Raw genomic sequence first — 16,714 nt, forward strand, 5'->3', positions numbered from 1 at the left:
GCCACTTCTCCTCCGTCTGATGATGCTAATGCACACATGAACAGGAAGACCACAAAAAAGGGGGGGGGGAGAAAGAAAGACATGTTGAGTGCATGGATTACCGCTACCGTTGGCAGAGAGGACAGACACAGAAGCCCCCTGCACTACGCTGCGCACTTGGGGTCCACTACTCAATCAGTGGGACATGGCCTACAAGCCTATGGACGACAACTGCACACATAGATGACACAGGGCCATGAATAGCTGTACTTGGCACACTACAGAGGTGGGGGGCGGGGGCACAGGGCCATGCCTTACAGAGGGGCCTAGCCTACAGAAATCGCCCTGGCCTAGAGATACCCACAGCCCACCTCCCCCCCCAAACACCTCCACTGCGCGCAAAGTCACCAGAATGAGAGTGTACTCACCCCCTTGTGTCTGCTGTGATGTCCTCACGCGCCCATCCAAATCGGGGTAGGCCACCGCCAGGATCCGGGACATTTGGGGGGTCAATTGACGACTGGCACCCCTCCTACGTTGGGAGGCCATCCCCAGCAGAGCCTCCGCCGTCTTCCTGCTCCCGCGTCGGATGTCCTCCCACCTCTTCCGGCAGTGGGTGCCCCGTCTGTTGTGGACCCCCAGGGTCCGGACGTCCTTGGCAATGGCACACCAAATAGCGATTTTCTGGTGGGCGCTGACCTATGTGACATGTACAGGGGGAGAAAAAAAATCATCACCTTCTGCATGCTTGATGTGAGTGGCCCCCCATCCCCTCCCTTGCCATGTGGCCAATGCTCTCATCTGTCGTCTGATGCATGCCTCAATCGTTCCCCTCCCCACCATCTTTCATCCACTCGACTCAACCCAGGCATTGCCCACAAAGCATGGTCCCAGTGTACTTACCTGTTGGTCTGGAGGACCGTAGAGGAGCACATACTGGGGGAGGACCCCATCCACGAGTTTCTCCGATTCTTCAGAAGTGAAGGCAGGGGCCCTTTACCCAGTCGCAGCAGCCATTGTCTCTTCTAGACCGAGGTCACAGCAGCACTTGCAGTGTAGGTCCTCTCCTGTGGAAGATCAGGTATCGAGTGATTAAGTAGATAGAAAATGGCGGTCACGCCCGCGGCGGTGCGTACCGCAACCGCCGGCGCACATCGTCATTGACTCGTGAAACCCATAGGGCTCTATGTTAACCAATGCGGCTTTGCGCCGCGGTCTTCAACCGCCTACCGCCACGGTGTGCCACGCCAGCGCATTGACCTCACATCCCATTGTCACACTTCACAGGTCAGGCAGCCGCCATTTCAAGGGCCCACATGGCTTAATTTCTACTGCGTCACACATACCTAGGCCTTTCCTCAATACTCATACAACCCATTCAATGCATAGTGAATCGTGTTGTATGCAAGCTGTGGGAACGTACCTGTGGGTTGATTGACTCTGTGCTCGCTGTTGTCCTTCCTAGGCACCGTCCTCTGGGCAATGCGAGGAGATGAAGGAATCTTCCCGTGTACAGACCGCTTTTGGACCTGTCGACAATGGAGGAACGACATGTCATTCTGACATACAGGCTTGACCGAGCCACTATACATGAACTGTGTGCCCAGCTGGAGGCAGACCTGATGTCACCCATCCGCCAACCCACAGGGATCCCCCCTCTAGTGCAGGTGCTGTCAGTACTCCATTTCTTAGCAAGTGGGTCATTTCAAACAACAGTGGCAATATCATCAGGGATGTCTCAACCTATGTTTTCCAAGGTGTTGTCCAGAGTGTTGTCTGCCCTGCTGAAACACATGCGGAGCTACATCGTTTTCCCTGAGGTGGGGGATTTGCCTACAGTGAAGGGTGATTTCTATGCCCTTGGACATATCCCCAACATCATTGGTGCCATTGATGGGACACATGTTGCTTTGGTCCCTCCCAGCAGGAGTGAACAGGTGTACAGGAACAGGAAAAGTTATCATTCGATGAATGTACAGATGGTCTGTTTGGCAGACCAGTACACCTCCCATGTTAATGCCAAGTTCCCTGGGTCAGTGCATGACGCGTACATCATGCGGAATAGCAGCATCCCTTACGTGATGGGTCAACTCCAGAGGCACCGGGTGTGGCTATTAGGGGACTCTGGTTACCCCAACCTGTCCTGGCTACTGACCCCAGTGAGGAATCCCAGGACCAGGGCAGAGGAACGCTAGAATGAGGCCCATGGGCGGACTAGGAGGGTGATCGAACGCACCTTTGGCCTCCTGAAGGCCAGGTTCAGGTGCCTCCATATGACAGGTGGATCCCTAATGTACTCACCAAAGAAGGTGTGCCAGATCATCGTGGCCTGCTGTATGCTTCACAACCTGGCTTTGCGCCACCAGGTGCCTTTTCTGCAGGAGGATGGTCCAGATGGTGGTGTTGTAGCAGCTTTGGAGCCTGTGGAGAGTGAAGAAGAGGAAGCCGAAGAGGACGACATAGACAACAGGAACACAGTAATAGAGCAATGTTTTCAGTGACACACAGGTAAGAGTACACACCGGCATATTACGTTTACTTAAAGACTCCTACCTCTCTACTGTCTGACTTTTTCCCCCAGTGTATGGTAAATGTGTTGTGACTTTCCCTTCCGTTTTCAGAGCTGTTGCCCCACTGCGTGACATCTGCTTTGTTTCCCCATGGACTACAGCTGTGTGACAGCGGTTAGTTGGCATCACAATGTGAATAACAATTTTGGCACTGTCATGTCTAATACATTTGTTAAAATCACAGACAGACTCCAGATTGTTTATGTGCAATAAGTGTGTTTATTCAAGTGCTCTAATTTGGATGGGTGGTTGCAAATCGGTGAGGGGTGATGGTGGAGGATTGTCCATGGCAGAGTCCAGACTATCAGTATCACAGGTGCATTGTCCAAATGCCTGTGGGAAGTGGAGCAGGGGCAGTTTAAGGTTGGACAGGGTGACAATGTGGGACAGTGGGATGACCATCAGGGCGGTATCCTTTGCTGGCGGGGGTCTTGACATGTTACTCTGTCTTCTTCCTGGATCTCAGGGCCCGCTTGCGGGGTGGTTCTCCTTCTGCAGGGGGTGGGGTTCTGGTGGCCTGTTGGTCTTGTGTCGGGGCCTCCTGTCCACTAGCGCCGGCAGAGGTGGTAGCCAGTTCTTGGTCCATGCTAGTGTCAGGGGCCCTTTGAGGTGCCACAGTGGTCCGCAATGTGGTGATTAACTCATTCAGGGCCACTACGATGGTACCCATGGCGGAACTGATGTTTCTTAGTTCCTCCCTGAACCCCATATACTGTTGCTCCTGCAGAAGCTGGATTTCCTGAAACCTGACCAGGACCGTCGCCATCGTCTCCTGGGAGCGGTGGTATGCTCCCATGATGGAGGAGAGGGCCTCGTGTAGAGTGGGTTCCCTTGGCCTGTCCCCCCCCCCCCTGTCGCACAGCAGCCCTCCCAGTTCCCCTGTTTCCCTGGGCCTCCGTCCCCTGGACTGTGTGCCCACTACCACTTCCCCCAGGTCCCTGTTGTTGTTGGGGTGGTGGGTTAGCCTGGGTTCCCTGTAGTGGTGGACACACCGCTGATTGACGTGTCCTGGGGACAGAGGTATGGGCCCGCTGGGTGGGTGCTGTGCTGGTGTTCCCAGAGGGGGGAAGGTCTGCTGTGGCCTGTGCCTGTCTGAGGGGAACCGACTGTCCCGAGGTCCCCGATGGACCGGGCTGGTCATCTAGATCCAGGGAGACAGAGCTGCTGTCATCACTGTGGGCCTCTTCTGGGGGTGGAGTGGACATTTGTGGACCCTCCTGCGCGGTGACTTGGCGTTCGGGTCCTGCAGGGGTATAAAAGTATGGTTATTGCTTCTGTGTGTGCCAATGGCGTGCAATGGGTGGGTGCCCGTGTACCCCAGTGCTGGCATTCCTTTGTGGGGGCTGTTGTGATGGTGTTTTGGGGGGGGGGGGGTGATGGGTATGTGCATTGGGCATGCTTTGGTGATGGGTGTCCATTCTTTGGGGCCGCATGCAGGGCTAAGTTTTGGGATGGGTGGGTTGTGATGGTGAGACATTTGCAAGGGGTAGTTGTGATGAGGGTGAGGGTGAGGTTGGGGGTATGAGTTGGCATGCAGGTGGGGTGGGGGGGATGAAGTAGTGAAGATGAGACTTACCAGAGTCCATTCCTCCACCGACTCCTGCGAGGCCCTCAGGATGCAGGATTTTCAAGACTTGCTCCTCCCATGTTGTAAATTCTGGGGGAGAAGGTGGGGGTCCGCCGCCAGTCCGCTGTACCGCGATGTTGTACCTTGATACCATGGGACGCACCTTCCCCCGTAGGTCGTTCCACCGCTTCCTGATGTCGTCCCTATTTCTTGGGTGCTGTCCCACAGCGTTGACCCTGTCGACTATTCTGCTCCATAGCTCCATCTTCCTGGCAATGGTGGTGTGCTGCACCTGTGTCCCGAACAGCTGGGGCTCTACTCGTACGATTTCCTCCACCATGACCCTAAGTTCATCATCTGAGAACTTGGGGTGTCTTTGAGGTGCCATGGGGTGGTGTGGATGATGTGTGGGGTGGAGTGTGTAGTGATAGGTGGGGTGCTATTTAGTGGTGTGTTGTGTGAGGTGCGTGGAAGTTCTGTGGGTATTGGTATTGTGTGCCTGTGGATGCTTGGTAGTTGACTGTGGTGTCTCTCTCTGGCCTTCTCTCAGAATTTCTGGTCGTAGGGGTTTGTGGGTGATGTGGGTGTGTGTTTTATATTGTATTGGGTGTGTGGGAGTGGTGTGTGTATGTGTATCAGGTGTGTGTATTTCGAATTGGCCAATGTGGTAGTATTTTGTACGAGTATGTGTATTTCGACCGCGGCGGTGTGTACCGCCAATAGAATACCGCGGTTGAAAGACCGCCGCGTGGATTTGTGAGTCGTAATGGCATGGGCGTATTTCTGTTGGCGTGACAGTGGAGGTTTGGTCATCGCCAGTTTATCGCTGACCTTTGGTGTGGCGGACTTTTGTGGATGTCGGTATTTTGCCGGTTTGCCTGTTGTGGGTCAGAATGACCGTGGCGGTTTACCGCGACCGCGGCGGTGTAATGGCGGTCTTCTGACTGGCGGTAAGCGCCTTTTACCGCCGAGGTCGTAATGACCCCCATAATGTCTAATGCAGAAGAGATTGTGATGGAACTCAACGTCACCCCTTACCTACATCTTAGGATGTCAGAGTTAAGGTCTCTCTGCAAAACCAAAAAGATTAAAACTGGTTCAAACCCTACCAAAATACTTCCAGGAGCTTTTGGCAGAGTTTGCAAAGAACAACCCCTCTGAGGATAACCTCCCAGAGGGGGAAGCTAATGATGTGGAGGAATTCCCACCTCCAGTCCTAGTTAGGGAGAACAGGGTCCCTCAAACCCTGACTCCAAATGTGATAGTCAGAGATGCTGCTTCTCTCACAGGAGAGTCCAGCACCTCTGGAATCACTGAGGATAGCCTCAGTGAAGATGACCTCCTGTTAGCCAGGATGGTCAAAAGATTGGCTTTAGAGAGACAGCTCCTAGCCATAGAAAGGGAAAGACAAGAGATGGGCCTAGTTCCCATCAATGGTGGCAGCAACATAAATAGGGTCAGAGATTCTCCTGACATGTTGAAAATCCCAAAAGGGATTGTAACTAAATATGAAGATGGTGATGACATCACCAAATGGTTCACAGCTTTTGAGAGGGCTTGTGCAACCAGAAAAGTAAACAGATCTCACTGGGGTGCTCTCCTTTGGGAAATGTTCACTGGAAAGTGTAGGGATAGACTCCTCACACTCTCTGGAAAAGATACAGAATCCTATGACCTCATGAAGGCTACCCTGATTGAGGGCTTTGGATTCTCCACTGAGGAGTATAGAATTAGGTTCAGGGGGGCTCAAAAATCCTCGAGCCAGACCTGGGTTGATTTTGTTGACTACTCAGTAAAAACATTGGATGGTTGGATTCAAGGCAGTGGTGTAAATGATTATGATGGGCTGTACAATTTATTTGCGAAGGAACACCTGTTAAGTAATTGTTTCAATGATAAACTGCATCAGCATCTGGTAGACCTAGGACCAATTTCTCCCCAAGAATTGGGAAAGAAGGCGGACCATTGGGTCAAGACTAGGGTGACCAAGACTCCCCAGGGGAAGAGTGTTGAGACATCCAAAGGGAAAAGTAAAGAGTCTTCTATAGGACCCCAAAAACCTGCTCAGGAGGGAGGGTCCAGAGCCTCTTCACAATCCAATTTTGGGTACAAGGGTAAAAACTTTGATCCCAAAAAGGCCTGGTGTCGTAGCTGTAATCAACCAGGACACCAAACTGGAGACAAGGCCTGTCCCAAGAAAGATTCCACTTCTAACTCTACTCCAGCTAACACTGCAATGGCCAGTCTCCAAGTGGGATCAACAGTGTGCCCAGAGCAAATCAGGGTTCACACTGAAGCTACATTAGTCTCTGAGGGTGGGATAGATTTAGCCATACTGGCTGCCTGGCCCCCTAATATGCAAAAATACAGGCAGCAACTCTTAATTAATGGGACAAGTGTAGAAGGCCTGAGGGATACAGGTGCCAGTGTCACCATGGTGACAGAGAAACTGGTTTCCCCTGGTCAATACCTGGCTGGACAAACTTATCCAGTCACCAACGCTGACAATCAGACTAAAGTACATCCCATGGCTATGGTAACTTTAGAGTGGGGAGGGGTCAATGGCCTGAAACAGGTGGTGGTCTCCTCAAATATCCCTGTAGACTGTTTGCTTGGAAATGACCTGGAGTCCTCAGCATGGGCTGAGGTAGAACTCAAAACCCATGCAGCCATGCTGGGTATCCCTGAACTGGTGTGTGTCAAGACAAGGGCACAGTGCAAGGCTCGGGGTGAAAAAGTGGTGTTGGAGCCTGGAAAAAGGGCCCAACCCTCCAAGAGAAAAGGAAAGAAGACTGGGGAACCAGCTTCAACACAACAAGAAAAAGAGAACCTCTCTTCCCAGGAAGAAGTTCTGCCCTCTGAGGGAACTGAGCCCATGGAGTTAGAACCTTATCAGATTGAGCTCCTAGGCCCAGGGGGACCCTCAAGGGAACAGTTGTGTAAGGGGCAAGAAACCTGTCCCTCTCTTGGAGGCCTTAGGCAGCAAGCTGCTAAAGAGTCCAATGGAAAAATAACAGGAACACATAGAGTCTATTGGGAAGATGGACTCCTTTACACTGAGGCAAGAGATCCCAAACCTGGTGCCACTAGGAGAGTGGTAGTGCCTCAGGAGTTTAGGAAGTTCATTCTGACCTTAGCTCATGATATTCCTCTTGCTGGGCATTTGGGACAGACCAAGACGTGGGAGAGATTAGTCAACCACTTCTATTGGCCCAACATGTCACAGAAGGTCAAGGAGTTTTGTGTCTCCTGTGCCACCTGTCAAGCCAGTGGTAAGACAGGTGGACACCCAAAGGCCCCCCTCATTCCACTTCCAGTGGTGGGGGTCCCCTTTGAAAGAGTGGGTGTGGACATAGTGGGTCCACTTGAACCTCCCACAGCCTCAGGGAACCAATACATACTAGTAGTAGTGGATCATGCTACTAGATACCCTGAAGCAATTCCCCTTAGGTCGACTACTACCCCTGCAGTAGCCAAAGCACTCATTGGTATTTTTACCAGAGTGGGATTTCCTAAGGAGGTGGCATCTGACAGAGGTACCAACTTTATGTCAGCATACCTGAAACATATGTGGAATGAGTGTGGGGTGACTTACAAATTCACCACACCATACCATCCACAAACCAATGATCTTGTAGAAAGATTTAACAAGACATTGAAAGGCATGATCATGGGGCTCCCTGAAAAACTCAAAAGGAGATGGGATGTCCTCTCGCCTTGTCTGCTTTTCGCCTACAGAGAGGTGCCTCAGAAGGGAATAGGGTTTTCCCCCTTTGAACTTCTGTTTGGCCATCCTGTAAGGGGACCACTAGCTCTTGTAAAAGAGGGCTGGGAGAGACCTCTTCATGAGCCTAAACAAGATATAGTGGACTATGTACTAGGCCTACGTTCAAGGATGGCAGAGTATATGGAAAAGGCAAGCAAAAACCTTGAGGCCAGCCAACAACTCCAGAAGTTTTGGTATGACCAAAAGGCTGCTATGGTTGAGTTTCAGCCAGGGCAGAAAGTCTGGGTTCTGGAGCCTGTGGCTCCCAGGGCACTTCAGGACATATGGAGTGGCCCTTACCCAGTGCTAGAAAGGAAGAGTCAGGTCACCTACCTGGTAGACCTATGCACTAGCAGGACCCCCAAAAGGGTGATCCATGTGAACCGCCTCAAACTCTTCCATGACAGGGCAGATGTGAATCTGTTGATGGTAACAGATGAGGACAAGGAAGCTGAGAGTGAACCTCTCCCTGATCTCCTCTCCACATACCCTAAAGATGGTTCAGTAGATGGAGTGATCTATTCAGACACCCTCTCTGGCCAACAGCAATCTGACTGTAGGAAGGTCCTGCAACAGTTTGCTGAGCTCTTTTCCCTAACCCCTGGTCAGACACACCTGTGTACCCATGATGTGGACACAGGAGACAGCATGCCTATCAAAAACAAACTTTTCAGACAGTCTGACCAAGTTAAGGAAAGCATCAAAGTGGAAGTCCACAAGATGCTGGAATTGGGAGTCATTGAGCATTCTGATAGCCCCTGGGCTAGCCCAGTGGTCCTAGTCCCCAAACCTCTCACCAAAGATGGAAAGAGAGAGATGAGGTTTTGTGTGGACTACAGAGGACTTAATTCTGTCACCAAGACAGATGCCCATCCCATTCCAAGGGCAGATGAATTGATGGTCAAACTAGCTGCTGCCAAATACTTAAGTACCTTTGACTTGACAGCAAGGTACTGGCAAATAAAAATGGCGCCAGGAGCAAAAAAAAAGACAGCATTCTCCACACCTGATGGGCATTATCAGTTTACTGTTATGCCCTTTGGTTTAAAGAATGCCCCTGCCACCTTCCAAAGGTTGGTGAATCAAGTCCCTGCTGGCTTGGAGTCCTTTAGTGCAGCTTATCTTGACGATATTGTTGTCTTTAGCTCCAGCTGGCAGGATCACCTGGTCCACCTGAAGAAGGTTTTGAAGGCCCTGCAAGCAGCAGGCCTCTCTATCAAGGCATCCAAATGTCAGATAGGGCAGGGAACTGTGGTTTACTTGGGACACCTGGTAGGTGGAGGCCAAGTTCAGCCACTCCAGCCCAAGATCCAGACTATTCTGGACTGGGCAGCTCCAAAAACCCAGACTCCAGTCAGGGCATTCCTTGGCTTGACTGGGTACTACAGGAGGTTTGTGAAGGGATATGGATCTATAGTGACACCCCTCACAGAACTTACCTCCAAGAAAATGCCCAAGAAGGTAAACTGGACTGTAGAATGCCAACAGGCCTTTGACACCCTGAAACAAACTATGTGCACAGCACCAGTTCTAAAAGCTCCAGATTACTCCAAGCAGTTCATTGTGCAGACTGATGCCTCTGAACATGGGATAGGGACAGTTTTGTCCCAAACAGATGATGATGGCCTTGACCAGCCTGTTGCTTTCATTAGCAGGAGGTTACTCCCCAGGGAGCAGCGTTGGAGTGCCATTGAGAGGGATGCCTTTGCTGTGGTTTGTTCCCTGAAGAAGCTGAGACCATACCTCTTTGGTACTCACTTTTTAGTTCAGACTGACCACAGACCTCTCAGATGGCTAATGCAAATGAAAGGTGAAAATCCAAAACTGTTGAGGTGGTCCATCTCCCTACAGGGAATGGACTTTATAGTGGAACACAGACCTGGGACTGCCCATGCCAATGCAGATGGCCTTTCCAGGTTCTTCCACTTAGAAAATGAAGACTCTCTTTGGAAAGGTTAGTCTCATCCTCTTTCGTTTGGGGGGGGGGGGGGGGGAGGGGGGGGTTGTGTAAGGAAATGCCTCCTTGGCATGGTTACCCCCTGACTTTTTGCCTTTGCTGATGCCAAGTTATGATTTGAAAGTGTGCTGAGGCCTGCTAACCAGGCCCCAGCACCAGTATTCTTTCCCTAACCTGTACTTTTGTTTCCACAATTGGCACACCCTGGCATCCAGGTAAGTCCCTTGTAACTGGTACCTCTGGTACCAAGGGCCCTGATGCCAGGGAAGGTCTCTAAGGGCTGCAGCATGTGTTATGCCACCCTGGGGACCCCTCACTCAGCACAGACACACTGCTTGCCAGCTTGTGTGTGCTGGTGGGGAGAAAACGAGTAAGTCGACATGGCACTCCCCTCAGGGTGCCATGCCAACCTCACACTGCTTATAGGTATAGATAAGTCACCCCTCTAGCAGGCCTTACAGCCCTAAGGCAGGGTGCACTATACCATCGGTGAGGGCATAAGTGCATGAGCACTATTCCCCTACAGTGTCTAAGCCAAACCTTAGACATTGTAAGTGCAGGGTAGCCATAAGAGTATATGGTCTGGGAGTCTGTCATGCACGATCTCCACAGCACCATAATGGCTACACTGAAAACTGTGAAGTTTGGTATCAAACTTCTCAGCACAATAAATGCACACTGATGCCAGTGTACATTTTATTGTAACATACACCCCAGAGGGCACCTTAGAGGTGCCCCCTGAAACCTTAACCGACTACCAGCGTAGGCTGACTAGTTTAAGCAGCCTGCCACACACCAGACATGTTGCTGGCCACATGGGGAGAGTGCCTTTGTCACTCTGTGGCTAGTAACAAAGCCTGTACTGGGTGGAGGTGCTTCCCACCTCCCCCTGCAGGAACTGTAACACCTGGCGGTGAGCCTCAAAGGCTCACCCCCTTTGTTACAGCACCCCAGGGCACTCCAGCTAGTGGAGTTGCCCGCCCCCTCCGGCCACGGGCCCACTTTTGGCGGCAAGGCCGGAGGAGATAATGAGAAAAACAAGGAAGAGTCACTGGCCAGTCAGGACAGCCCCTAAGGTGTCCTGAGCTGAGGTGACTCTGACTTTTTAGAAATCCTCCATCTTGCAGATGGAGGATTCCCCCAATAGGGATAGGGATGTGCCCCCCTCCCCTCAGGGAGGAGGCACAAAGAGGGTGTAGCCACCCTCAGGGCTAGTAGCCATTGGCTACTAACCCCCCAGACCTAAACACACCACTAAATCGAGTATTTAGGGGCTCCCAGAACACAGCAAGATAGATTCCTGCAACCTAAGACGAAGAAGGACTGCTGAGCTGAAAAACCTGCAGAGAAGACGGAGACACCAACTGCTTTGGCCCCAGCTCTACCGGCCTGTCTCCCCACTTCTAAAGACACTGCTCCAGCGACGCGTTCCACAGGGTCCAGCAACCTCTGAAGCCTCAGAGGACTACCCTGCATCGGACAGCGGCTCTGCTCCACAAAGACTGCAACTTTGCAACAACACACATTTCCCGCCGGAAGCGTGAGACTTGGCACTCTGCACCCGACGCCCCCGGCTCGACTTGTGGAGAACAAACAATACAGGGAGGACTCCCCCGCGACTGCGAGCCCGTGAGTAACCAGAGTTGACCCCCCTGAGCCCCCACAGTGACGCCTGCAGAGGGAATCCCGAGGCTCCCCCTGACCGCGACTGCCTGCTTCAAAGACCCGACGCCTGGTAAGGACACTGCACCCGCAGCCCCCAGGACCTGACGGATCCGACCAAACTACCACAAAATAGAGCATTAGAATTATCTCTTTTTGGCACTATCTTACCTCTAAGGGGAACCCTTGGACTCTGTGCATGCTATTTCTTACTTTGAAATAGTACATACAGAGCCAACTTCCTACATTGCCCCTTGTCTTTCTCTACATTTTTTCCTTCCAAATATAAGACAGTGTGTAAAAAAGACGTCTATTTGAGAAATGCCCTGTATTTCACATGCTAGTATGGGCACCCAGGAATTCAGAGATGTGCAAATAACCACTGCTCCTCAACACCTTATCTTGTGCCCATTTCGGAAATACAAAGGTTTTCTTGATAGCTATTTTCTACTCTTTATATTTCAGCAAATGAATTGCTGTATACCCGTTATAGAATGAAAACCCACTGCAGGGTGCAGGTCATTTATTGGCTCTGGGTACCTAGAGTTCTTGATGAACCTACAAGCCCTATATATCCCCGCAACCAGAAGAGTCCAGCAGACGTAACGGTATATTGCTTTAAAAAATCTGACATTGCAGGAAAAAGTTACAGAGTAAAACATAGAGAAAAATTGCATATTTTTCACCTCAATTTCAATATTTTTTTTTCCAGTTGTTATTTTCTGTAGGAAACCCTTGTAGGATCTACACAAATTACCCCTTGCTGAATTCAGAATTTTGTCTACTTTTCAGAAATGTTTCGGTTTCTAGGATCCAGCATTGGTTTCACGCCCATTTCTGTCACTGACTGGAAGGAGGCTGAAAGCACAAAAAATCGTAAAAATGGGGTATATCCCAGTAAAATGCCAAAATTGTGTTGAAAAATTGGGTTTTCTGATTCAAGTCTGCCTGTTCCTGAAAGCTGGGAAGCTGGTGATTTTAGCACCGCAAACCCTTTGTTGATGCCATTTTCAGGGAAAAAACCACAAGCCTTCTTCTGCAGCCCCTTTTTCCCATTTTTTTGAAAAAAACGAAATTTTAACTTTTGGCTAATTTCTTGGCCTCCTTCTGGGGAACCCACAAAGTCTGGGTACCTCTAGAATCCCTAGAATGTTGGTAAAAAAGGATGCAAATTTGGCGTGGGTAGCTTATGTGAACACAAAGTTATGAGGGCCTAAGCATGAACTGCCCCAAATAGCCAAAAATAGGCTCGGCACATGAGTGGGAAAAGGCCTGGCAGCGAAGGGGATAAAATCATATTGGTCTGGAGTTGTCATTGAGTGTGTGTTTCTTCTGTTGCTTGTGCGTGTACAACAAATGCTTAACACTACCCTCTGATAAGCCTAACTGCTGTGCCACACTACCACAAATAGAGCATTAGTATTATCTATTGTTGCCTCTGTCAAGCCTCTTGGGGAACCCCTGGACTCTGTGCACACTATATCTCATTTTGATTTAGTATATACAGAGCCAGTTTCCTACATCCAGTCCCTCCCTGTGTGCAAAGTTTCCTGTGGAAAAAACAATATGTAGGAGCTCTCTGATAATTGGTGGTTATGTACGAGTGCAAAGTGGTTTCTTTGCATGCAGACAGACACTCAGACTATTATGCCATTTTATGATTCTCAGAAATTGTATATTTCTGGTACTTTCTGCAGATTCAAGTCATTTAGAACCAGGCATACAGGAATTAGGGTGAAAGTAATGTTTCCTAATTCATTTTGTTTAATCTGTTTGCAGGAGGATATGATGGCCTGAACATTTTAAGCTCTGTAGAAAAGTATGACCCTCACACAGGGCACTGGACAAATGTCACACCAATGGCCACTAAGCGTTCAGGTTAGTGTCTCCTTCAATATAGTAGTGTATAAAATCATAATAGGGGAAAAGTACAAATGATTTGTAGCTTTCTAATGCTATTTTTTTCTTGTTAGTCATGTATTAGTTACGTCAGACCTCTCACATTCTGTTTAGTAATCCAAAGGGCACAATTGAAATTTTCTTGCTTAAGCTGTGTGTGTGGTGGCTCAGCAGGTAATTTTTCTGCATTCTAACTCCATCAATCCAGGGCTTCTGGAACACATTTTCGATTGGGGGTAAGGGCTTTTAGTGACACCACACAAATATCACAGGAGTTAGCACTGCCAGTGCTATTGAACAAGTGAGTAAAGGTGGGTATTTAAGGCTTCCTGGTGGGGGCGAGGGAGGGGGTTGGGGGGGCTTGTGTGGAGAAATTCTTGAAAAAGTGAGGTTAGATTGTCCCGGTCTTAAAGCACATTTCTGAATATATTGGTAAAAATGCTATGTTGTATAGTTCTGAATGGAAGCACATAATTACATCCAAATAATCAACATTTTCTGAGTCCCTAAAATGATGGTGTCCTGGATCTTTAAAAATATCTATATGGGCTTTAGACATATGCTGTGACATGTTGAAACATTACAGTTACAAACACCAGGAACAAGGTCTGGGTTTTGTTGTACACACATCTAGGTAATATACCTAAATAATAAAGAAATGTCCTCTTAATGCTTCACTCTTGATTAATTTAGAAATACTATTACGTTTTGACATGATTTACAGTGTTCTTGTGTCTTTGTACGTATTCCTTCCAAATAATGTTTTACATAATAATCTTTGTTATTTCTATGCTCCGTTCTCTTTTGCACAGTTGGCAGGTGCAAAATAATACTGAAATGCTCTGTTGATTGGTCGTAAGAACTAATTGAAAAGGCTCCTGATGAAGCGCAGTGGCACAAAATTAATTGATCATTTGTGTACTGAAATCCCATTGTAGGCTAAGTTTAGTCCAACATGCTTTTAGATATTTTATATGATTTTACCAAGCTCTTTCATTTATTTTCTAACTATGCTAGAATGGAAAAAAAGAAATCAGCTGGTTTTCACAAGGTGTTTGAGAAGGTGCATGTTGGCTAAGCTAGCAGTCTGTCCATCCAGAGCAGTGCCTTCAGGTGAGGTGCTATCTGGGTGGAATTTTAGAGACATGGCCTGTATTTATATGTCATGACCAGTAAATACAGTTGGAAAAATCAGCAAAAGCTGTTTTTATCCCTGTTTTAAAGTTACAACTTTAAATATGAAGTAACACAATAAATCGGGTGAAAATCTTTTTTAAACTGTCTAAACCAATTCTAAATTATTGTTAAAGCAAACAGAAACACAAGAGTAGAAATTACAGTTCAGTGTATATGACACAAACTTGGATTAAAAGCAATTGTAAATTTGTGTAATCACAACCAAAAATGATTTTGCTCCCCGTGATATTACATAACATGCTTATCTTTATGGATCTTATAACATAGTTCTGTGTTTACCAATCCAAATTATTTGCATGAAAATTGGGATCGGAAGCTGAAATTCCTCACTACAAATGAGTATTCCATGATTAATTTGCTGCTGGGGGAGTTAAGTATGTTACAGTAATTCCCGTCCTGGCCCCTTCTACTTTTGGTTTCCTCTGGACTCCAGTATCACCTGAATTAGAATGGTGTAAAGAGAGGCACTTACAGAATTGTGTCAAATTCCCATACAATGTACAACCACACTAGAGACGTGAATGCATGTCCTGTTACATTTAGGATTAGAGATGGGGGAGGGCCAGTGTTGGTGGAGGGTCACCTGTTCAATTTAAAAAGGCTCCCTCTGCTAGTCTGATAGCTTCTAAGACACTCCACTCAGGTTGAGGGGTATTCTTTTTGGGTGAGGCACCATCAACAAAGCTCTGCTGATGAAACGTACGGTAATTACCTGTATCGCCTATAGCGTTCTTGTAAATTACCAAGTTTACTTGAGGCTAAACATAAGGGGGGCAGTTGAGCTATTTTAAGCTATAAAAATAAACAATCTACAAAACATTAGGCATTGGTTGGAGAAATTATGGCAGAAAGGAGGCTGAAGAAATAATGGCAGACAGCAAAATATCTGTAATGCAAGCACTTGCTATGCTTACATTACTGCGGATACTAGCATAATACTATGTAGGCATGTCTGGCTCTAGGACTCTTGCTTAAGAAGTCCAGCAATGCTTGTCAAATATGAAATGTACTGGGGAGCATTTGTTTGGACAACTAGTTGATGACCTATTGAATTTGACTCAGACTGCAATATCAGTGGGGGCATTGCAGCAGCAAAATTATTTCCCTAAACAGGAAGACTGCTTTCTAACTGCCATTGACAGCTGTTGTAGATATTCTAACTTTCTAGTAAACTACCCCATAACCACAACCGCTGCAAATTCAGTCTGATTAGAGAGGCATTTTCTATTTATTTAGCCAGAACCCGTGCAAACATGTCTAAACCAGAGGATCCTAGGTCATTAAGCAGTGACTCAATTAACATTCCCCACCGTTGTCACCTGAGCGGGTAAGGGTGTTGATCAACAACGGAGACAGATCACATCAGACATATGGGTATGTGCTTGATGGTAGAAATTGCATATAGTTATCTCTTTTCCCTCCATATATCGACCACACAAACCCAGGGCCAACAAGGAATATATTTCAGGATGTTAGAAGAGGTGTCAGCACTGCAATTCAGAGGGACATCAGGCGAAGTACCACTACACCAACCCAACACAGTGATCTACCCCGTCTGCTTCCTAATACGAAAGGACTGCACCTTATGGTCAGTCCTGGCCATCAGCCTACTGACCATGTGTAGGAAGTTGGCTCTGTATGTACTATTTCAAAGTAAGAAATAGCATGCACAGAGTCCAAGGGTTCCCCTTAGAGGTAAGATAGTGGCAAAAAGAGATAATTCTAATGCTCTATATTGTGGTAGTGTGGTCGAGCAGTAGGCTTATCAGAGGGTAGTGTTAAGCATTTGTTGTACATACACACAGGCAATAAATGAGGAACACACACTCAAAGACAATTCCAGGCCAATAGGTTTTTGTATAGAAAAATATCTTTTCTTAGTTTATTTTAAGAACCACAGGTTCAAGATTTACTCACAATACTTTAAATGAAAGGTATTTCACTCAGGTATCTTAGGAACTTTGAATCAACACAATATCATGTACAGTTTTAGCAAAAATGGCAATAAGCTATTTTAAAACTAGACTGCAATTTTCAACAGTTCCTGGGGGAGGTAAGTATTTGTTAGTTTTGCAGGTAAGTAAACCAACTACAGGGTTCAAAGTTGGGTCCAAGGT

At 48.1% G+C, this 16,714-nt stretch overlaps 1 protein-coding gene across 2 annotated transcripts in view; it reads left to right on the forward strand.

Moving 5' to 3' along the window:
• Window positions 1–16,714, forward strand: part of KLHL12 (kelch like family member 12) — a 267,421-nt gene that overhangs the window by 208,196 nt on the left and 42,511 nt on the right. Inside the window, exons 10-11 of one of the 2 annotated variants that reach the window (XM_069239021.1) lie at window positions 13,281–13,379; window positions 14,418–14,513. In XM_069239021.1, the coding sequence (XP_069095122.1) occupies window positions 13,281–13,379; window positions 14,418–14,513 (195 nt within the window). The remainder of the gene's footprint in view (window positions 1–13,280; window positions 13,380–14,417; window positions 14,514–16,714) is intronic. The other variant, XM_069239022.1, reaches the window with a different exon arrangement.

The sequence above is a fragment of the Pleurodeles waltl genome, chromosome 6 (assembly GCF_031143425.1).
Source record: "Pleurodeles waltl isolate 20211129_DDA chromosome 6, aPleWal1.hap1.20221129, whole genome shotgun sequence".
NCBI lineage: Eukaryota > Metazoa > Chordata > Amphibia > Caudata > Salamandridae > Pleurodeles > Pleurodeles waltl.